This window comes from Chenopodium quinoa, unplaced genomic scaffold, assembly GCF_001683475.1.
Source record: "Chenopodium quinoa cultivar QQ74 unplaced genomic scaffold, ASM168347v1, whole genome shotgun sequence".
Classification (NCBI taxonomy): domain Eukaryota; kingdom Viridiplantae; phylum Streptophyta; class Magnoliopsida; order Caryophyllales; family Amaranthaceae; genus Chenopodium; species Chenopodium quinoa.
Genome location: NW_018742541.1, coordinates 2,223,009 through 2,245,792, shown reverse-complemented (window position 1 = coordinate 2,245,792; position 22,784 = coordinate 2,223,009). Strand labels below are relative to the sequence as shown.

The 22,784-nt window shown below is 34.6% G+C and overlaps 2 protein-coding genes across 2 annotated transcripts; both read right to left on the bottom strand.

The window, feature by feature from the left end:
- Positions 1-1,820: 1,820 nt before the first annotated feature.
- On the bottom strand, positions 1,821-4,193 carry LOC110720088 (peroxidase 57-like). The gene is made up of 4 exons (XM_021899088.1): positions 3,924-4,193; positions 3,183-3,362; positions 2,595-2,766; positions 1,821-2,464 (listed from the first exon to the last, which is right to left on the bottom strand). The coding sequence occupies exons 1-4, from the start codon at positions 4,146-4,148 to the stop codon at positions 2,040-2,042; spliced, it is 1,002 nt and encodes a 333-aa protein (XP_021754780.1). The 5' UTR covers positions 4,149-4,193; the 3' UTR covers positions 1,821-2,039.
- A 1,113-nt stretch (positions 4,194-5,306) lies between these two features.
- Positions 5,307-15,505, bottom strand: LOC110720179 (probable serine/threonine-protein kinase At1g54610). The gene is made up of 8 exons (XM_021899192.1): positions 14,566-15,505; positions 12,841-13,125; positions 12,346-12,663; positions 11,725-11,952; positions 10,833-10,933; positions 10,128-10,242; positions 6,433-6,912; positions 5,307-5,845 (listed from the first exon to the last, which is right to left on the bottom strand). The coding sequence occupies exons 1-8, from the start codon at positions 15,013-15,015 to the stop codon at positions 5,639-5,641; spliced, it is 2,184 nt and encodes a 727-aa protein (XP_021754884.1). The 5' UTR covers positions 15,016-15,505; the 3' UTR covers positions 5,307-5,638.
- Between the last annotated feature and the right edge of the window lie 7,279 nt (positions 15,506-22,784).

The following is a 22,784-nucleotide window of genomic DNA, read 5'->3' as shown; positions in this document are numbered from 1 at the left end:
AGGATCAAGTCGGCGAATATGAAATGGGTGAATGGTAAGGTGCCCATTATGGCCTCCAGCCAACCGTTAAGAGGGGTGGGGGCAGGAGTCGTTAGTGAGTTTTTGCTCAATGATCCCAGGAGGTGGAATATTCCCCTGGTGAGGAAAAGGTTTGAATGGGAAAGTGCGAAGGAAATCTTGGGCATGGAACTGTCTGGTAACCAGGATGAAGATCTACTTTACTGACCACACCATAAATCAGGGAGATATACGACTAAGACATGATATGCTTTCCTTCAAGGCTTAAGAGATGTGGAATCTTATCATAGCAGATATAAGGAGGTGTGGAAGATTTTGTGGCGTCTTAATATTCCTCCCAAGTGGGGCCTTTTTCTCTGGAAGTTATTTCTGAATGGTTTGGCAGTCAAGGCTAATCTCCATCATAGGGGTATTCCAGTGCAGTTAGGGTGTGACTTGTGCGGAAAGGTGGAAGAAGATTTCCAACATCTTTTTAGAGAGTGTGCAGTGGCACGGTATGCGTGGGATAGTTGTTCCATTAATCTCAACTTGAATCTTGCTGAATCTACTCCTGTGCGACAATGGATTCAGACATATATCCTGCTCTTCTATAGCGAGGATGGCATTCATAGCGATAGGATCATTAAAATGATAGTGACTCTATGGTTCTTATGGATAACTAGAAATGGTCGGGTCTTTAGAGGGGAAGATGGTGACGGGGAGGTGTGGCTCCATCATATGAACAGAGTAGTGCAGGAGCTGGAGACATTCCGGGAGAAAAAGGGTAGGTGACCTCAAAGAATAGATGATGTGATGACTCCTGCGGATACTCGTCCATCGGGGTTTCTTTATACTTCTGTGGGTATAGAGGACTATACTATCCTCCACTCGCCAATTACAACGCAGGGGGTGACAGTTCTTGTTGATGGTTCATGGACGAAGAACAATGGCAATGCAGGGTTATTAGGATGGGCTTTTTCTTCAGATGGTAACATCTTTGAGGATGGTGGAGGGCACTTCTGCAAGGCAGTTTCGGCTTTGCATGCGGAGGCTCTTGCCTGCTTAATGGCCTTACGATGGGTTGTTTCGAAGGGGTTCCCTAGGGTTTTCCTGTTCTCTGATTCTTCTATTCTGGTTAAAACTCTAGGTAATCAGCTAGCAGCGGATATCAGTATTTTGTGGACTATCCGGGACATCCAGATGATGGCTGCGAATATTAGGACTTGTGTTATATGGAAGGTTAGTAGGGACCAAGTGGCTCAGGCTCACGTTATAGCTAATGACTGTAGAATTAATTTCTCTTCTTTTGTTTCTTAGTTTCTTGTGTTTTGCTGTTGTCAAAAAAAAAACATCTAAAGGCATATGATGGACTTAGCAAATTATGATAGCTTGGAAGGTTGACAAAAGATATCACGCTTTTGTTTGTTCCCATTTGAAGAATTTAATCTCGCTTTTATATGTATTAAAACTTTTTAATGTGAAAGTAGAACTAGTACATAACGAAAGTTAATTTTTTTTTTTTTACTAATTAATTTGTTCATCTTGGAGAATTTAAGTGATCGAGCATATGAGAAGAACATGATAGTGAAGTTGTATCATGTGTATGGTATAGTCGGTTGTTAAATGGATGTTAGGAATCTAGTAAAAGTATTAGGTGAGACAGATTCATTATGTATACAGTGGGATACACCCTTCATCCTCAACGCAAGCTCAGAAGTCATGACTCCCTCCCTCGTCTCTTCATTAATAGTGCATCACGCATGCCCCAACATATATATTATGCATCAATCTCATGACAAAGGGTAGCTTAAAATTTTTCAAGAGTAATAAACTTCGTTTCAATTCAATTCAATTTGTTATACTTGTAACCCATAAAGTACAAAATGTACCTTGCCTCTTAGGTACGAGAAATCATAATTCCCTTCAAAATAAATGTAGATTAACACCATAATAAAAATAATGAATGATCATCACAAAATCCAAATTATTTAATTTGGATTTTAATTACTTTGTAATAAAGTCTATCCAAAATTTTAGATGACTTAACCAATTATACCCTTGTTAACCATGCGACAAGTTGTCCTAATTTGTCCATGTAATCCGGTAAGAACATTAAGCCTAGCCAATTTATCCAATGCCAATGCAAATTTAACATTAAAATCAATTTTGTTAGCTGCTAAATCTTCCACAATTCTGCGAGTTGCTCTATCATAAGCAATGTCTTGATCAATTTGGAGGACTCCAAGATTTTTTATGATCGAATCGTAGAACTTTTTGTCTACTTCATTTGGAGAAATTTGATCTAGATCGACAAGGTTGGTCTTCATCCCATTTTCGGGACAAGTATTTTTTAAAACGTTTAGAAAAGTGCTATCGATTCTAGGGTCTGATCGTCCTGCTTTGCCGTTGAAGTTGTACATACGGTCTTGAAAATTAACGCACTGTGCTTTTCCAACCGTATGTGCACCTATATATGTACATTGATAAATGGTAATTAGTAGAAACAATATAGTGTGTGCACGTTAACAAAAACATAGTTCAAATAATAAAATTTAATACGCGGTATATATTTAGGGCTATTCGTTTATATGATTTACCCAAAAGGAGGACAAAGTCTTCAGGAGTGAATCCCTTGGCACCAAATGTTGTTATGGCTTGAGAAACGGGCACATTTGGAGGAGGTAAGCTCATGGCATCGCTAGCTAGAGAGGTTTCACCGTCACGTCTCCCTGTTTCAACTTTATTGTATGCGATTGCGCCGGAACTTGCCTATATAATTTTTATACGTGTATAAATAATAATAGTACTTAATGTGAGACAGTTTCTCATAAAGTAATGACAACAAAAAAAAAAAAAAAAAAAAAAAAAAAAAAAAACAGGCCTATTTGACACTTGTATTCGTCAAATAAATTTAATGTTTTTTTCTTTGAAACTACTTGTATTCTATCTTTAACTTTAGCACCTAATTTGTTAATGTAAGTATTTTTCGTATATTGTTAATAACTACAACTACCTTTTTTACGATTTATCAAAATAAGTTATATATGATCTTTTTTCATATCGATATGGTAGTGAACTAGTGATACCTAGCTTGTACATTCTATCATAAATTCGTAATAGCTCAATGGCATCAAATTAGAAACAAATTAATTTATTAATTAAGCAAAAACATTAAATTTACGTACCAATTCAACGGTTGCTCTTGTCACTATAACAATAATATCAGCACAAGAAACCTTGTTAGGGCAAACATTCTCTACGTCTCTCTTAATATCATCAATGAGTTCATAACCTCTAACTGATCTATTTGGCCCTGCAGTCTTCTCAGTGTTTTCTCCGTCGAGTAGAAGTGATGCATCACATCCCTATTCAAAACATGATTAACATCGAAAATATATTAGCTGTTAAGTTACAAAATATAGAAGTAACCAACTAATAGACCATCAAGCATTCAAGCATTAGATGATAGGAGAAATTAAACCCTGTTTAATCCTGTTTAACTACAAAGTTAGAATACAATAAAAGATATAAATTTTTTCTTGGTTATGCAAATTTTATACAAATCTAACTTTAATACCTAAAACTTAACTATGTTTGATAATTATATATAATTGGTATTCATGTCTTAACTTTAATTTATGTAATCAACGTTGTGCCCCAATTCTCAACAACAACAACAACAAAATAAAAAAAAAATGATAGGAATTTAAGATGAACATACATGCATGAACTTTTTAAAACTTATTTAACCTTTTCTTTCCGAAGGTAAACTGAAGATGCCTACTAAGTCATTTTTATTTTGTTATTTACACCTTTCTAAACAATCGGTTACTCATAACTTCGAAAATAATTCAAACAAACAAGTACATTTTAATCATAAATCTAGATGAATACTAAATGAATCAAGAAGGGGCATTGGAGTATACCCTAACAAAGCAATCATGGAAGAGCATACGAAGCATGGCAGCTGCTAGGGTTTTATCACTCAGGAAAGCCGATTGCACTTTCCCACGGATAAACTCCTCAACCTTAATATCACCACACTGGCCATTGTAAAAACCAACGACCAACTGACCGTAACACTGGCCGGCCAGGGTCATGACAATGAGCCCGAGGGCTAACAAGGCCATCGACGAATTGTTCCTCCTCATGACTACTTATCTATCACCTTCACCTCCTTCCTGAAACGGTCTAGTTATGAGTATATAAATGAATGGGAAAAGAAATTGGAAATGAAAATCATTTATAGAGGACATTTATCAAAGTTATGGTTTTATTGTAATGTTATAAGGTAGATTAAGTCCATGCATATAATGCATGCTACGTGCAACCTACTAATTAAATGACTATTTCCCATGTCTTTCTTTGTAAAGCATGAATTTGATACATTGATTGTATTTTTAAGAATAGTTCAATCGTTTTATATTGCCAAATTGCCATTTTTATATAGAGGCCTTGAAAAATGAAGACTAATTGAGAATATTATTTTGAAACAGTATGGAATCACCAATTTTTAAGGGTCTAATTGAGGATCTTAGTGGCCCTACACCATTTAGTAAACTCTTCAGCCACCTCTTTGATTCTTGTTTGTACTCCCTCTAACCCTCGGTTTGTTTCTAGTTGTTTCACTTTGACTTTGGACATGTTCTCAAAACCCGATACAAACATATAAAATCATGTACTCTGTAAATTATTTTCGGGTTTGTCTCAACATAATTTAATACAAACTATGAAGTAAAGTTTGTGGTTTAAGATAGTTAAAAGTTTTAATGATTCAGGTTATGCATTGCAAACTTGCATGTCAATGTTGACAGATTTATACTCTGCATCCCCTTTTGTTTGCTCATTAAAGTATTGATCAATCATTAATAACTATATACGAAGTACTAAAGACGCCACAACAATACACGTATCATCTCCTAGTGTGTCCTTAATTTGTTTTGTTAATATAGTAATTACTTAAAATAAACTATTTATACTACACATCTTTTAACACAACTATAAATAAATAAAGGTTCTCCGTAATAATTTCATAACACTAAAGTTAAGTGATATAGGAGTAAGATGTTTTCAATGTTGTCAGACTGATAAAGAATAATTTTTATAATAACCGTGCATGACATAGGATCTAAACTAGTAAGACGCTCCAACATAGTTGACATGATCTTTTGAGTTACTCGAAGCGAACCCTAATAAGCTGCTGAGGCAGTACTACAACCAAAATTTGTCATCTGCAGCTGCTGAGGCGGTAGAGAAGCATACAGATGCATCTATACTCGCCACTAAGATGATTCTATAAATTATCTTAATTGACTGCTAAGTATGCTAATATTTCTGAAGAGAATTAACACTACAAGAATGTCATGTATTGATACAGTATTTGCAGATAAATAGCTGATTACATGTGAGCTGTAAATTAATTGGAGGAGCCACAAGCTTGGCAGCAAAACGGCTATATTAGCCAACTTAACTGGGTAAGTTAAAACTGTACAAGGAAAAAAAAAAAAAATGGATTTCTCCTAAAATGAAACTTGACTCGTTACTCCAGAAGCCAAAAATCACAGATTTCAGCTTTCTGCGGCAATCTCTTTCTAGCCAAATTTGTGCTCTAAATCTTTACATTGATTTTATCTACTCTGCTTCAACGGCCAGCAACAAACAATGAAGTGGACGATACCTGCTTTCCTTCAGCCTGCATCTTTCTGAGTTTAGCCTTGTCAATTCGTGCTCTCCTTACAGCTTCTTGAATATGGCGATCATGATCTTTCAACATCTGATCCATGTTGCTTGAAGGGACTATTAGAGGTCCTGAGTAGTGAATTTTGCTGCCCTTTGACCCGTAGCCAAGCTAAATAATAGTGTAAACAACACAAAAGTTTAGGGGCACAGGATTGAAAAAGAAAAGAAGCTGATCCTAGTTATTGATTTTGCAACTACTAGTTGAAAAACATAGACAAAAATAAATAAATAAAAAATATATTAATTTAATTAAATTTAATTTTTAAAAAAAAATAAAATAAATAAAATAAAAAAAAATAAAAAGATATAAATTGAGGATGCCTACTCAAGTTTTACTTGAACCAAGGGTACATGGTTTTAGGATGTTGCAAAAGCAGATCAAGTGGTTTAATAATTCCCTCCATTTCAAATTACTCAACACATTATGACTTTCAACACTATTCACAAACTCTACTTCAACTAATTTTTGTAATTTATAAATAAGAAGAAACAGTTATATAGAAACTTCTTAGATTTCTCTCAATGTGTATTTTCAAAACACAATGTTTATAATTTTTACTTGTTGATAAACAGAGATATTTATTATGACTGAAATTATGCATTGGCTAATGTGATAATAAATGTATCATTTAATTTGGAACGGATGATATATTAAGATAAGTATGGCTAAAAGAACAGATGAAAGAAAGAACTTACAAGCACAGGATCATTATTGCTACTTCTTCCATCTTCGTTTTGATGAGAACTTGCAAGACCCTGCCCTTGATCTGCTTGATCTCGCCTCTTCATAGACTCTGACGATTCTTTAAACGATCCAGGGAACCTCGCTACTAGTTTTGGAGCACCAGATCGCAGAGAACTAGACTTTTCTCTCTTGTCCTCAGATAAGAAGCTCCTCCTCGCTGTCATTGGACCAGAAAACGTTGATGTATCAGCCCCATTAGACACATTGGAAGCATCGTCCAAGTTCTTCCCAGCCTTCACCCATGCTGCAGGGTTAACAAGTGGTCCTGAATGCGATGCTCTCTTATGATGGAGCCCATGCCTGCTTATACCAGAATCTTCTGCTGCTTGAGATGCTCTAGGGGGTTCGATTGGAAAGCCAGAAGCAACCTCCTCTTGGTGAGGATTAAACTTCTCACTTCGACTCTTTGAATTGGATTGAGCCTGCCTCTTCTGAAAGCAGCATATACATGAGTACAGAAACAAAGTCCAAGAAATGGAAGGTAGAGAAAGTAGAAGAAATATATAATCTAGTAAATGGTGATTTAAGAATTTTTTTGGCACAAAAATACTTAATCAGCAATGGAGGAACATGGTGAAGGGAAACAGAATATATTTTACAACTGTCAGCAAAGGGACATGACACGACATTACTCAGAAAAATATCTAAGGCATGTCAGCTATTCTGGCAAATCAAAATATAGGATAAGTACTTCCTGATCTATTCAGTATCACTTCGGGTTTCCACTTTCCAGTTTTTAATTTACAGTTCAACTTTGATTCTTGTTTTCAAGAAATATAACTGAACTCACAATGATAGGGAATGGTCCCTAAACTAAATATCCTTCCATGTTAGGCATAACCATCCACCCTTCAACAATTATAAACACAACCAAAGTTTGGAGGGAATTATTAAACCACTTGATCTGCTTTTGCAACATCCAAGAGCCTTGCGCTTTTCCCAGAGCCTTGCGCTTTTTAAAACTAAGAACCAAACCATATTGTGAAAAATATCACTCTTAGGTATTGAGTTGCATCCAATAGCATGAACCTATCCTTACGGCTTTACTTGGATTGGAGCATAAAGTATCAAAGATGATAATAAAATTTAAAACACAACGAATGAAAGTCGATACAGGTGGAGGTAGAATAGATGAGGTATTGATTGCGCAAGGAGGGAATAATTAGGGGGATATTTCACCCTCTTATTGAAGGTCAGACAATAGTAGAGCACTCTATTACCCCAAAATTGCCCATTCCCTCCCTTCTTGTAATATCACTACCGGTGTATGCAAAAGCACACCTAGGCAATAGGGGTGAGCTCTTTTTCAGATCTAGGCTAAACACATTTAAAGTACACTTGAGGCACAAAAGAGGAACAGAAGGGGCACATCAGTCAATTATTTTGAATTTTAATGTATAGTACTAGGTTAAATCCCGTGCCATGCACGATCATAATTAAACTTTACAACAAAATTTATAAAAAATGGTGTTAATTCAACAAATTTATCCAAAAAAAAAAATATTTGTAACAAAATAATATAATAGTCTCTAATTAAAGATATTGATGCTATTCCAAAAAAAAAAAAAAAAAAAAAAAAAAAAATTAAAGATATTGATGGTCAAAGTTGTGTCTCAACAAATGTGCAAATTCAACCATAAGTCGGTCATAACTTATAAAAAAACAGAGGAACATAATATAATAAAATGATTTTGTTCAGTTGTTCTTATAAACGTTAAGTATATTTGTAAGATTTATACAAAGTATCCTACCAAAATTATTATTCCTATTTTTAATTAAAATAAATTTTAAGTCGGAGGAAAAAAAATAATATTATGATAATCTTGGATGATGATATATGTCAATACCTTAATTTAAAACTATGTTAGTATATTTGTAACTAAAAGATTTATAGTATATAAAATATATGTTGAAAAATAATAAAAAAAATTTAAATTGAGTATGATTGGATTAAATGTGTTGTCAAAATGGAAATAAGTATTATGGTAGGTTATAAAATGGAAGTCATTAAAATTTGGCAAAAAAAAAAAAAAAAAAAAAAAAAAAGGAAAGATAAAAAGGCAGGAAATTTTTTTATAACATCGTGACAAGTGTCACTTTAGGTTCGCTTTTAGTATAAGTTAATTGATGTCTCATTTCAATGAGGCCTACTGAAGCAAACCCAAGGCACAAAAAGACCCATATTGCCTTTAAAAGTTTATTTTTCTAATAGATTTTAAATATTACACACCTCAGCTCACTCGAAACATAAATACGTAATTAAGTAAAAGCCCAACCCATGGCCAGTACAAATCTCTAATACTCCACTACCCCAGGCCAATAATATATCTGACCCAACAACATGATGGGGCCTGCCCTAACCTAATCAATGCTAAGTTCAAGGCCAAGCATTACGATCAATAATTGGAAGCAGGACTACTTAAGATCAGAGCCATTTATAGGCTTGACATTTTGCAGAGTTTAATCACCCCTAACGTGCCTCTGATCCATGGCCAGTCCAAATCGAGATATTCAGGCCAAGAATATATAACCCAACAGCATGATGTGGCCTCCCTAACCCAATAAATGCTAACTTCAAGGCCACAAATTACAACCAATGATTGCAAGCAGGACTTCTTGAGATTTGGGCAATTGTTAGCTATTACCATTTTGCACAGAAATTAACCATCCTATTCTGCTCCAACTATCTAACTTCCATTGAAATCATTAAATCAAATGGTAACTAATATGTTATAACAGTAATCCACCACTGAAATAATTACAAATAAGATCATGAGATAATGTCAAAATCTGTTGCACAAGTTGTAACTCATAACTCATCCTGAATGGACAAACTTGCAAAACAGGGGTTTCTAACAAAAACATTCTTTTACTTAATTTTCCTCCATTCATTCAAAATTCCGACTCAAATAATAATTCAGGTTGAATATTGAGATTGTAATGAAAATCTAAAATTCTAGGTGAGGTCAGGTTAGAATAGGCTCTCAAGCCATGTCATCTTTTGGTGGATTCCAGAAGCGACTGCATGCATATTAAAATCCCTTCCTATATAAAACTATACTGTTACATTTCCTTGCCATCCCAACAACAACATCATCAACCCCATATAACCCAAGTGAGGTAGAGCCTATAGAATCCAGAATTGATAGTCTTACTCATAACCAGTCTAGAAAGGCCAAAATAAATGAAAATGTTAAAATAAATACTTCCTCTGTCCCCAAATATTGCAGGATGGGGCATAGATTTTACAAAGAGGAGAGAGATAGAGAGGAATAAAATAGGGACCCATGTGATGAGAGAAAAAGAGAGAAAACATGTGCAAATAAGGAATTTTTGCATATTTGTGAAACTTCCTAAAATGGTTAATTGTTGCAATATTTGTGGAATAGAGGAAGTATTTATCACATTTTAGACAGATACACCACGGCTATGGCTCATGCAAAGTGCCTGAATAAGTCATAAACTCATAATGAGCTCAAGATATAAGCCAGAATAAGTTATGGAGAACTTAACCACAGTATATTCAAAGAGAAATACACCTACTAAGAATCCCTTAGCCAATCTCAATATGTGGACTGCTACTGCTGCAGGAAGCAGCAAAAAACACCCAAAAAAATTCATTAAAAAAAATGGAATAGAAAGGTACCTGCATGGACACAGCTAATTCAGCATTGGCATCCGGTGCGGGAATGGCTCGGGACTCTCTTGTTCCCCTCTTTTCAGGGTCACCCCTATGAGCCCTGCTTCCAGCAGCTCCTTGTCTGCATGCATGCACAAATTCGTAAGTTCTCATTTCTCAAAAAGGGCCGGAGGGGAGAGGGGTGGTAGAAAACCAGGAAGTTGATATGTCTACTTTCAGTACGTTATAGATCAGCCTACAGTTCAGTTGCATTGAAGATTGTGGAAACAGAAATGAAACCATACAGTTCAGATTACAAGATGATGTGGGGATGGTATAAAGAGTGTGCTGACATGTCTTCTTTCTGCATACTATAAATAAACCTTAAACTACACTCTAGTGTTGTCCTTGAAGATTGTGGAAACAGAATTATAGGTAAACCAATTGTTCCTCAAAAATAGTATTAGGACACCAATGCTGCCATAAAGAAAAATGTCTCACTACATTCAAATTTTAGAATACTTGTCCAACTTCTGTCATTCATGTTGATCAAAAAGGGACTATAATTTCTAGATTGCAAGTAGATGTCAAATCCGGGATGACTATCTGTCTTAAAGTCATTGCTCTGTTCATTGCATTCTCATTAGAACACTTATTTTCAGTATAGGAACCTTCAGAGCCAAAGCTAATTAGAAATGCCAACATTTTAAAAAAATATATGAAAAAAATCACCTTCTAGCCTCCTCATCTCTCATTTTTGCATCAAACTCTTTGCTTGGAGGATATTTCGGCAAGCTTGATGGATCACAGGGAAGTGGTTTCGTAAAGAAGAACTGAAGAATAAAAAATACACTATTAAGCACAGGACGCAGCTTGGAAAAAAAAAACTAAAAATGTTCACGATACACAAATTAAGGATGGGGATCAACACAAAAATATAATACTCTCCAAAAACGTCAGTTAATTCATAACGTTAAACTAAATAAGTAACACATATTTCCCTCAAAAAAAAAAAAATTAAGTAACACATAAATCAGGATACGAGGGGAAAAAAGAGAGGTAGGAATGAAGGGAAGATGCAAGAGAGATAAAAGCTATCTTCAATAACTGAATCTTATGCTAGAACACATCTATCAGAACATCAAATAATGCAATACTTTCTAGAAAATGAAGATGAAATTCAAAGAAATCAGTTGATACCCCATCAAGGCGAGTCTTTAAGTCGCTTAGTGAAGGTTTAGCCGTTTGGCAACCTTATCACAAGCTACAGCTTAATGATGAAATTAAAATTATTATGTATAAATATCTGATACATAAAAATCTAAAAAATGGTTTGGAAACCAAGAATATAGCCAAATGCCAAATATTCTAAGGAAGTAAAGGTGTCAAAGAATTTAAAGTTGAAATGAGCTTGAATATCAAAAGCTCTAACTTCCCATCAATCAATCAATCAAAGCCTTAATCCCATAAGTGGGGTCAGCTACATCAAGCAAAAGTGATTATTCCGTGTAACATTCCATAACTTCCCATCAGAATACAAAAAACATCGAAAAATGAATACTACTTGATTCAATGTGGAACAGTCCTTAATTTCTACAGATACTAGTAGTTAACAAAACTCTACCTCACTCTTTAAGGCCGAAGATGCAGAGCCACGGTCAGCAGGATCAACTGAAAGTAGAATTTCCAAAAGGCTTAGAGCTGGAGCAGGAAAGTCTTTAAATGTATCCGCAACACGACGAATGTATGGTTGTTGGGGTTTGAAGATTGTTGCATGAGGTAACTTCGATTTTTTCCAATAATCTTCAGAAGGTGAGCCACAAAGCTTAAAAATTTTGTGTAATTGTTCCACCTATAAAACATAGCCAGAGATAGGGCATCAAACCATTTTTCACAAGAACCAAGGTTGGTCCTGATCGGATATTCCACTGTCAAAATATTCAGCATGGAAATTAAATGCTACAACAAAATCTCCAAAACGTACCTATGTACTTCTAAAAAAAAATGATTTTAATTATTGGATACTACTCCCTCCAAATTTCAAATTTAGCTTATCTTCAAGCATAAGACGCATGCAAGAAGATGACAACCCCTCATCCAACTTTATATATAACTGTTAACTTACCCAATCTTTCACAAAAATAACTACACAGAAGCCAGAAAGTACAGACCTAACAGTGCCAACTGCATCTAAAGTGCACATTTATTCAATTTTATATCCTTGAGAAAGAAATAAACCAAATACCTCTGTTCGTCCAGGCATTACTGGCTTGCCAGCATAGAGTTCAGCAAGTATGCAACCAGCACTCCACAAGTCCACAGATGTACCATAATAAGTTGCACCAAGTAAAAGCTCAGGAGGACGATACCAAAGTGTTACAACTCTGCTTGTCAGAGGCTGAGTTTGACGGGGGTCATAAAAGCTTGCCAGACCAAAGTCTGCAATCTTCAGTATCCCATTGTTATCAATTAAAAGATTAGATCCCTTAATATCCCGATGTAAAACTCCCCTGCTATGACAGTGTTCAAGTCCACATAACAGCTGTTTCATATAGCACTTAACCTGTACATATATATGCCGGTTAGAAGATTGAAACACCATGCAGGAGGAAAGAATCAAAAATCTCAAATAATTAGAAACAATTTTGTTTTCATTAATTAGGCTTTCTTACATGGTAAATGCTACAAGGACAAACTGAGGAATTAGAATGCAAAGATAAAGAAACTAAAGACTATATACCTGTGGTTCAGTGAACTTTACAGCTGGATGAGAAGCAAGCCCTGCAAGGTCATGCTCCATGTACTCAAACACAAGGTATAAGCTGCAAGACATCCTTGAAGTAACAAGACCCTCCAGTTTTATTATATTAGGATGGTCTAATCTACGAAGAATATGGATCTCTCTTGCCATGAAACGAACACTTTCAGGCTCCAAGTTGTCGAATCTTACTTTCTTCAAAGCAACAATTTTCCTTTTTTCAAGATCTCGAGCTCTATAGACATTACTGTAGGTGCCCTGCCCAATCTGAGAAGAAATGACACAAATTGACAAAGAGTAAGGAAATATGCCTAAATAAACCAGGCCATACTAATCATATCAGGTTATCAATTTAAAAAAGATACATAATGATCAATCATGCTTGGAACTGTTGAGCATTTATCAATGAAAATTAGAACCCTGACAAAAAGTGAATGCAGAGACTGTACTTTTTCATCAAAACCAGTCCACAATATGAGAGGGAAAATATGAGTCACTAATTCCTCCACCTAAATCTTTGTATTGTTTGGTACGCGGGAACAAATGTAGGAATTTTATCTTTAAATGAATTAGAGTTTTGACATGGTGTTTGGTTGACCAAAAGTAAAGAAAATGGGGGCCCGGGGGGAGTTAAGATTCTGGGGAATTTGCAATTTCGACAAATCATGGGAAATAATTTACCTAGCCTCCCCTTGGTTAATTAAAATTCCTATGCCAATTCATGGAAATTATACTTTCCCTAATGTCAACCAAACTTAGTCTTGGCAACTCCCATAAATTACAAACGGGAAATTAATTCCCATAATATAGAACTTCCTATAGGAATTAAATTCCTACACAAACAAAACAAGCACTTAAGTAACTGTGTAAGCCACAGAAATAAATATATAAGCCTGTAAACCAAAAAGGAACCAGTAAAATATGTATCCAAGTGGTCATTAGGAAGCAAGTCATAAGACCATCCATCAACACCATTCGCAAAGATAAATTATCTAGCCTTTGTCCAGTAAGACAGTTTTATACTCAAGCATGTGATTTCATCTAAACTGGGAGAGTAGAGATCTAACAACTTCAAAAGCATACTCACAACCCACAATATATTCCTACAGGGTCGCTGAAGAAGTGGCTCAAGTGCTCACTGATAGTCAAAATTCAACACGTCAAGTATTTCTAATGATGTGTTCGTAGTAGTACATGCTTCGTAGAATTCAGATATTTCAACAATACTTTTTAATCTTTCTGACCAATTCTCCACAATGCAGACGCATTTATTTAATAATAAATACATAAACAAACAAAAGATCAAGAAGAAACTTGAAAGCAGCCTGTAAAATAGGACGTTTCCTATAATTTAGTATAAAACCATATTTTCCAAAAAAAATCTTAGACATGCTAAAATATTACGATTGACCAAGTAAAGCTTTACTCAATTCTTCATAAATTCTAAGATAAATTAAAAATAATCCAATTGACCAATTAGTTCACCTAGATATCAACCTAAATTCAACTCTAGTCCAAACTTAACACACATAACCAATAAGCAACAATATCAGAAACCAATTAAACTGTCTTTTTTTGGTATTCTAAATCCTAATTATATCAGTAACATGATTGAATTAAATGCACCAAAATCAACAAAAAAAAAAACCAAAATTGAATTACATAACAATCCAAATCAATAATTACAACGGATACATTGAACCATACCTTATCCAACTTCTCAAAGGAATCCGCCCGCCGTGGCACCCATCCTTTAATAGCCTCCCCAGCAACGGCGGCAAGCCAAGTCGGCCACCCAGCAGCAACCTGCTCTCCTTCAACAGACACCGATTTCGGAATCGTCCCAATCACCGGAGGATGATGATGAGGAATAACAAGCTCCGGTTTCTCCCTCTTTCGCTCGAAACTCTCACCGTGTAAACGAATACTCCCATTATTCACCTGCTTATCAATCAACATCACCTTCTCATCACCTCCATTACCATTACTGCTAATACTATGACTACTATGATGAGTATTCCGATCTTCCCTCCTCAATGAAGCTACTCTTGATGAAACCCTCGCCTCCGACGATACCGCCTTACTCGAAAGCCGCTCCCTCGGACTCTCCTTACTATCATCTTCAATTGCAGATGGTTTGCAACAAATGCAACCCATTTTACCCCCAATTTCACACTAACACTCCTTCACTGGAAAATCGCATCACTCCATTACACTACAAAAGGGGCAAAACCCAGCAATTTCGCACAATTCCCAGTAAAAATTCAATACCCATAATCCCAAAAAGGGGGGAATTGAAATTGAAATTGAAAATCCCAGAAAATTCAGCTACAAGATCTGAGTCAAATTCGTACAAAACAAACCCTAACTTGCAGTAAATGTCAGAGTAAATAAATAAATTAAGCTAAAATAAACAAAATCATCAAACCCTAGGAAAAGAGTAAAATGGGTAAATGATTAGGATTGAATTAAAGCATAAAAAACAATGGATCTAGGGCTCCGATTTCCAGAAATATGAGGGGAGGAAGAGGAGAGAGAAGAAGAAGATGCATTAATTTGGTTGAGAATGTGAAGAGAGAGAAAGTAGAGAGAGAAAGAGTGTATTATTCAGATTTTTTACTGTCGAAGAATTTATATACGTTTTTGAGAGAGAGAAGAGTGAGACATTCTTTGTATTTGAGAAGAGGGCTTGCTCACTCGCTTCTCTTTGACGCGTGGTTTCTATAAATAGAAAGAAGGATGATTAGTGAGAAAATTAGCAACTTTATTAATTAATTATGGTTGGTTACAAAAAATGTGTTGTCTTTTTTGGGTTGTTAGGGGAAATTATAGGTCATTTGGTCAGATATTAGAATAGATATTATATAAGGGTCTTCATAATTGGATACCTAGTTTTTGGGTAATTGAAGTGACGGGAACAATTTTTACGAATAATGGTTAAGAAGTAGAAGATGATGATTTGGTAAAAATTTGAAATCAGTTTTCATGGGTTGATCAATGGGTACTCAAAATTTATTTATTTATTTTTAAATCTCCCAAATCCTAATGCTCATTACAAACACCAACTTAAGTAATGTCGTCAAGAATTTTGAAATTGTTGAGAAAGATTTGAGTTACGAATGAATCTTTAAGTTAAGTATAAGGTTTTGGATTTGGATGATTTTGGTTAATTGACTTCGTGTATAGTTTTTAAGTTATTAATATTAGTATAATTAATCATTATACAACCATTATTAATGTACCCTTAGTGGAAGATCGGGAAGATGAAATTGGTTGCCTCAATTATTAGGACTGAAGGACCATGAAAATAAGAACTACATAATGTAGAGACTTTCTTTGCCTTTTTAAGTTCATCTTTTTTATCGATATGCTTGGTTGAATGTCAATAACATGATAGTAGGTTTTTGATAGACAGTTAAGACAATATAGTTAACTAAAATAAGTAGATAGAGCACCATTAGATGAACCATTCCCCTAAATTGATTCTCATTGTTGATATTCCATTTTCATTTTGCTTAGTTTGTAAATGAATTGATTGGTGGTTCTTCTTCCCAAGATTATTAATTTTTTTCAACATCATTTATCTCCTAAAAGAGACTTGACACTTGACCTAACTTGTCATAAATCAATAGTTATAAGTGCTCTCAAAACCTTTTGTATGTTGAAATTTTGAATAAAAGCTAGTAATTGGTCCAAGATATGCCCTAGGTCATTATATGAAATTACATGGAATTTGTTTTACTATGTTTGACTTAATTCACACTTATCTTAATTTAATTTAATTTCTCACATTTTCATTCACTACATTTTGATATTTTATTTATAAATTAGAATAGGAAATATGACATAACTTAGTGTAAAGACATGGTTTACCTGAAGCTAAATGTTTCATAATACCATTTTGATGATATAGTGCCAACCATATTGCCCGTAAACTTCATTTGGGATGCTATCCTATTACCAGGGGCGGACCCACCTTTAGTCATAGTGGGTCCGGTGACACAGTATTTTTTTTTTAAAATAAGATATCAAAGAGACCCCTTATTATAGATAGGTGGTCTCTTTGATGCTGCTAGTGGTAACAACAAACAGTATCAAAGAGACCGCTTATTAATATAGGAGATCTCTTTGATGCTGCTATTGCTACAAAAGACTTGGTGTGTTTTTTTATATAATAAAGAGACCTGTTATTTATATAAGAGGTCTCTTTGATGCTGCTATTGCATTTCACAATTTTTTTGCGTTACTTTTTTTTTCATTAAAGAGACCAGTTATATTTAATAACTGGTCTTTTAAGTTATCTCACTTTTTTTGGTATAATTTTTTAATAATTTTTTTTCCCTTTTTATATCTTATATTTGTACAACCAATTTTAATATTTCCCCATAAAGCTTATCAATTAACTAAAAAATCATAAAGTTAATTCAATATAATAATTTTATTGTACCATTGGTTTATAACATGTTATTTGTAGTATTTTCGACTTGTAAAATTGAATTCTTAAGTACTGTATTTGGTTGTGATATGAATTTTTGTGTCCTATTTTTGGATTGAAATCAATTTGGTATATGTATATATACATATATATGTATGTATATATACATATATATGTATGTATATATACATATATATGTATGTATATATACATATATATATTTTTTATATATATAAGTTTTGGATTGAAATTAATTATGAACAAGACATGGAAAAAAAAAATTGTACTTTCACAAATGATCAATAATTGATGGTGACACACTATCTCGGAAATCCTGGATCCGCCACTGCCTATTACTCCGTGTAAATTTAAGTAGAATAACAAATAGAGCAAGTAAACATTGAGGGATGAAGGGACGGATAATCCGTAGTAGAAGAAAGAATTAATTATCCTGTCAATTTTTTGTAAGCAACCAAATTGCCAAATGGAAATGTGTTTTTAAAACTACCAAATGGCAAAGTGTTATTGATAGGTACCAAAGTTAAAATGAGAAAAGTACAAGTTTATCAATATGATAAACAAAATTTATTTATCAAATGGCAAAATTACAATTTTTTATTAAATATGGGTCTCATTGTTGTTGATACATTTACGAAAATGCCATAATGACTAGGCATTTATGCTGTTTTATTTACCATTTTGTCATTTGATAAACAAATTTTGTTTATCAAATTGATTGATTGGGACTTCCTCGGTTAAAATTAGTGCACATAGCTAGATTATTTAAAAGCAAAGTTCATATGTTTACATTTATTTGCCTACCTAAAGGCCACAGTTAGAAAATAAATAAATTTAGTAATTGGTTACACCATAATTATGCTTACACCATAATTATTAAAGAGCATGTTTATCTAAAATCCAAAGAGAAAATGAAAAAGATTTTATCCAAGGTTAGATCCTACGTACCAGTACAAAATTCACTTGAACAAAAGCACAAAGAATATTCACCGAACAAATGGTTGCATGCTGACTGCTTGTAGCCTTGTATGATTGTAGTTCAGTCAACCAGTGTCATTTTTATTGCTAAAGGACTGACTGGTATAAAGTTCAAGCACATAACTAACTTAAAATACTAAGCAAAGATTGATGGAGTTGGTGGAGAACTCGCCTTGTGACACTAACTACAAAATACTTAGGACTTATTTAGGACTAACTAACTACAAAATGCTTGGGAGTAGAGGATTCTTTTACCTCCCTCCTCTACTCAAACTTAGGACATATTTAGTTCACCTTATTAGGTGGGGTTTTGTTAAACTTGTAATATTATTGATATGTATTTTTCATAATTTTTTTCATTACGAAATTAAAGATATTTAGCGATAAAAAAAACTATACATAAAATAATAATTTAATCTAAACTTTTTTTTTTCAAATTTGATCAGAACTTATTTTTTCTGAAATAAGTAAAAATAAATAGAACTATACAATGCCATGCGAAAGCAAAGGAACAATCCATTGTAGAAAGAAAATTGCGAACTTATAGAAGAAGACGTGAAATGATATGCCAAACTTTAGTGGGTCCATTAATAATCTACGATTAGATTAAATGATTTTGTTAGTAAAACAAAATCTGGGCAACAGATATCCCAATATATATGCTTCCTTGACCCACAACTTCATAATTAGTTTAACCCTTTTGGTTAGTGATTCAGTGATTCTGTTACACTTTATGTCACACTACATAACCCTTTTTATATTTTTGATTTGAGATCACATCATGAAAAAATGGCATTATTACATTGCTAACACCGAGCTAGAATGTGCAAATCACATCATTAATCCGGGACAACCATGAACAGCCATAGGCTCTTGCCAATGTTTTGGGTGAATGTGAAATTGTGAATGTGATCAGTTTAATTATAATTTGTTCTTCTAATATGTTGGCGAGAATGGTGCACAAGTCATCATGCACCCTACCTATTTGGAAATGAGTTTGATTTTGCGTTGTAACTTAATGTTACATCGTTCTAAATTAGTTCACTGATAGAGTATTTATAGTACATAAGGAAGCATTAGATTGTGACTAGATAGACACATTAGAGTATTTGTCTAAATACATCAACTAATAAGAATAAGGGATATCTTTAACTATCAACCTACGTGAGTAAATCAAGGATTACAAAATAAACTAAGGGCTTGTTCTCTTCACCTGAAATAAGTAGATCTAATATGAATTTTTTAAGGTGTGATCTGAATTTTTATGATCTAGTCTGGTTTGATCTGATTTAACAATTTGACTAAGGGCATGTTCTCATACGTTGAAATTCAGTTCAATTCAGTTCAGTTCAGCTCAGTTCAGTCAATGAGAACATGCCCTAAATTTTGACCGCGTTTTAATACTAATCTATAAAGAAAAACATTATCAAAAGGGATCTTATTAGATTCGTATCATCATGAACTTTTATAAAAAAAAATTATACGCAATCAACGATAAATAAATGATAATCAAAAGTTCTTATCTAGTCCGATCTGAATCTTTCTTATCTGGTTTGATTGATCTGAATTATTAAGGAATAAGTAATAATTATCTTAAATAAGTTGAAGAGAACAAGTCCTAAAAAGAGTAATAAATAATGATAAGAAATCATCATCCTTTATACACCCCCGCAAGATGGACGACCGAAGGAAAAGTACAACCCTCATAACTAAAAGGTACTTCCTCCTTTTATTTTTAGTTGATACGTTTCCTTAGTCACGTTTGTCAAGACACAACTTCAACCATTTATATCTTTAATTACCGATAAGCAAAAATTATGAATATTTGGTATTTTGAAAATATATAGGAAAAATTAGAAAAAATAATCCCAACTTTCATCAATTTAGGTAGAATAATCCCAGCTTTCGATTATTGTGGAATAATCCGAACTTTGGGGGGTTTTCTTTTTCATCAATCCCGAAAACCGGTGATCGGTTGAATGGGTTTTTTTTTTTCTTTTTTTGGTTAAGGTGACACATGTCACAATTTAATTGGTTAAAAAAAACCAAAGTTAAAAAAAAAACCACCAGCCAAAGCCCCAACCACCCATCCAATCCGACAACCCCTAGCTCGGCCACCTCCCTCGCCAGACCACCGGACCTCACCCACCACTTGAGTCGCCACTCCGAGCCAAACCACCATCCCGTCCCTGAATCTCCCACGCCACCAGCCAAACCCCAAAAACCACCGGCCCCCACTCTCGAAATCCCCAAAAACCACCAGCCCATCCACTCTCGAAATCCCCAAAAACCACCACCCACTCTCGAAATCCCCAAAAACCACCACCTCACTCTCGAAAATCCCTCAAAGCCACCAGCCCCACCGAAAACCCCCAAAACCACCTTGCCTATTAGCTAAAATTGGCTACGATTCGTTGCCGCGGCTTCGTGGCTACGGTGCCATGGCTACGATTTCGTGGCTGCGGTTCTGTGGCTGCGTTTTCGTGGCTGCGTTTTGGTGGCTGCGGTTTTGGGGTTACGGTGGTTTGTGATTTCGGTGGTTGCGTGGGGTTTCGGGGAGAGGGAAAAACAGCGACTCAAGGGGTGGAGGAGATGTGTCGGGATGGACTATGGTGGTGGAGGTTAGGGTGTATGGTGGGGTGGCGTGCTGGGATGTGGTGGTGGAGGTTAAATTAGGGTACGGTGGATCGATGGGGGAAGGGGTAGCTGGGTAGTTTTCCGTTTTTTTTTTTTTTGAAATTTTTTTGGACCAATCAGGATTTGACACGTGTCAAGTGACCTGATATTATAGGTCATTGACTTTTGTTGACCGGTTTGGGATTAAAGAAAAAGAGGACCCCCTAAAGTTCGGATTATTCCAGAATAATCCAAAGTTGGGATTATTGTACCAAATTAAAATTGATAAAAGTTGGGATTATTATTTCTAATTTTTCCAAATATATATCATGACGAATCTAACAAGATCCCACTTGACTATATTTTTCATTATATATAAACCATAAAACACTGTCAAAAGGGAGTATGTAAATAGTGCTAAAGTCAAACCATGTCAACTAAAAAAAATGGAGTAATATATCATAATTTAATAGATTACTACGGATACTCTTATTCAATGCAATAGTGATATTGAAAAACCTTTTTCCAATAGTTACAATTTATAAATATTAGAAAATATATGTATCTCCTCAAGAGAGATTGTAATATACACCGGATGCCCCGTACGTCTATGAGTATTTTGTTCTCATTTTGATAATTGTTTTTTATTTAATCATTAAATAAAGAGCAAAAAACTAACTTGGGTTAGATTAGTGTACGACTTACCTCAGTGTATATAGCAAATTCTATCCCCTTGGCCCCTCTCCATCGATACCTTCCTTAATCTAAAGTAGTGACATATTACCGCCAACAGAGAAGGTATGAGCTGATATTGGCACGCACGATAAAAAAAAAAAAAAAAATGAACTGTACACGAACAAAGAAATGCATAACTAACCACACAAGTGAGATGATAATTGAAGAACGTGAAGAAGCAAGGAACATGGTAATATGGCCTACTTACAATGGATTCTACCTCTCTAACAAGCAGATTTAAACACAAGGATGATGCTTGGGTCGCGTATTTTGACTAATAAACACAATACAGGCAGAATTTGGAGGGATCGACTTTGTGATATCTATTATAACATGTGAAGTTTTCTAGTGTGTTTTTGGCATTAAATTAGTTGTCTTTGGTCTCAAACTTGTTACATACAAATGAGGAAAGCGTATAGGGATTGAATCATATATATGCTTGGGGTATGGCCGTATGGGGATTCCCTTACTTTCACCTCAATTCTTAAATCTTAATTGCCTACGTAACTAACTGGTTAAATGGTGATACTCCAACGAGGGTCCTTCTTACCAAAAAAATTAGAAAAGAAGGCAATACTTATATTAGGGTCTGTCCTGTTCAGCTTATTTTCAGTTTAGTTCATTTCAGTTATTAATTTTTTTCTCTCATAAAATATTCAGTTCAGTTCAGTTCAGTTCAGCTTCAATAAGTTTAGTTCAGGTCAGTTCAATTGAGCTCAGTTCAGTTAATCAGAACAGACCCTAGATTTATTTCAATATATTATAGGGTTGATATCAAGCATAAACTACCCTAGTAGTAAATTAAATTGGATGTAATTTAGTGTTGTTCAAGTGATGTATGTTGGACCCGAGTCATCCACCCACCTTGTTGATATGAGCTGCACACACAATATTAGTAAAATATTATCAGCTTAGCCCACACAGAGTTGTTTTTGGGCTCCTTTTCAAAAGGTCTTTAATGGATCGGAGTGTGCACGTGTAATAACTTGGATTGCATACCCTCAAGTCCTCAACGCCAACCCTTTGGTTATTGCTTAGAGTCTGTTACATATAGTACTGATTATTTCATTCACAAAAAAATTACCCGAATTCGAACAACTTTAAGACCTTCCAGATGTGATATATAGCTAAATTCCATCAACAA

What these genes read in the sequence shown, in the direction of transcription:
- LOC110720088 (XM_021899088.1), bottom strand. Translation starts at nt 4,148, where the DNA reads ATGAGGAGGAACAATTCGTCGATGGCCTTGTTAGCCCTCGGGCTCATT. An exon ending in TCCATGATTGCTTTGTTAGG is followed by an intron (nt 3,363 to 3,923) that starts GTATACTCCAAT and finishes TGTTTTGAATAG; the next exon opens with GGATGTGATGCATCACTTCT. An exon ending in AGACTTTGTCCTCCTTTTGG is followed by an intron (nt 2,465 to 2,594) that starts GTAAATCATATA and finishes GTACATATATAG; the next exon opens with GTGCACATACGGTTGGAAAA.
- LOC110720179 (XM_021899192.1), bottom strand. Translation starts at nt 15,015, where the DNA reads ATGGGTTGCATTTGTTGCAAACCATCTGCAATTGAAGATGATAGTAAG. An exon ending in TAATGCCTGGACGAACAGAG is followed by an intron (nt 11,953 to 12,345) that starts GTATTTGGTTTA and finishes TATGTTTTATAG; the next exon opens with GTGGAACAATTACACAAAAT. An exon ending in AGAGATGAGGAGGCTAGAAG is followed by an intron (nt 10,243 to 10,832) that starts GTGATTTTTTTC and finishes GCATGCATGCAG; the next exon opens with ACAAGGAGCTGCTGGAAGCA.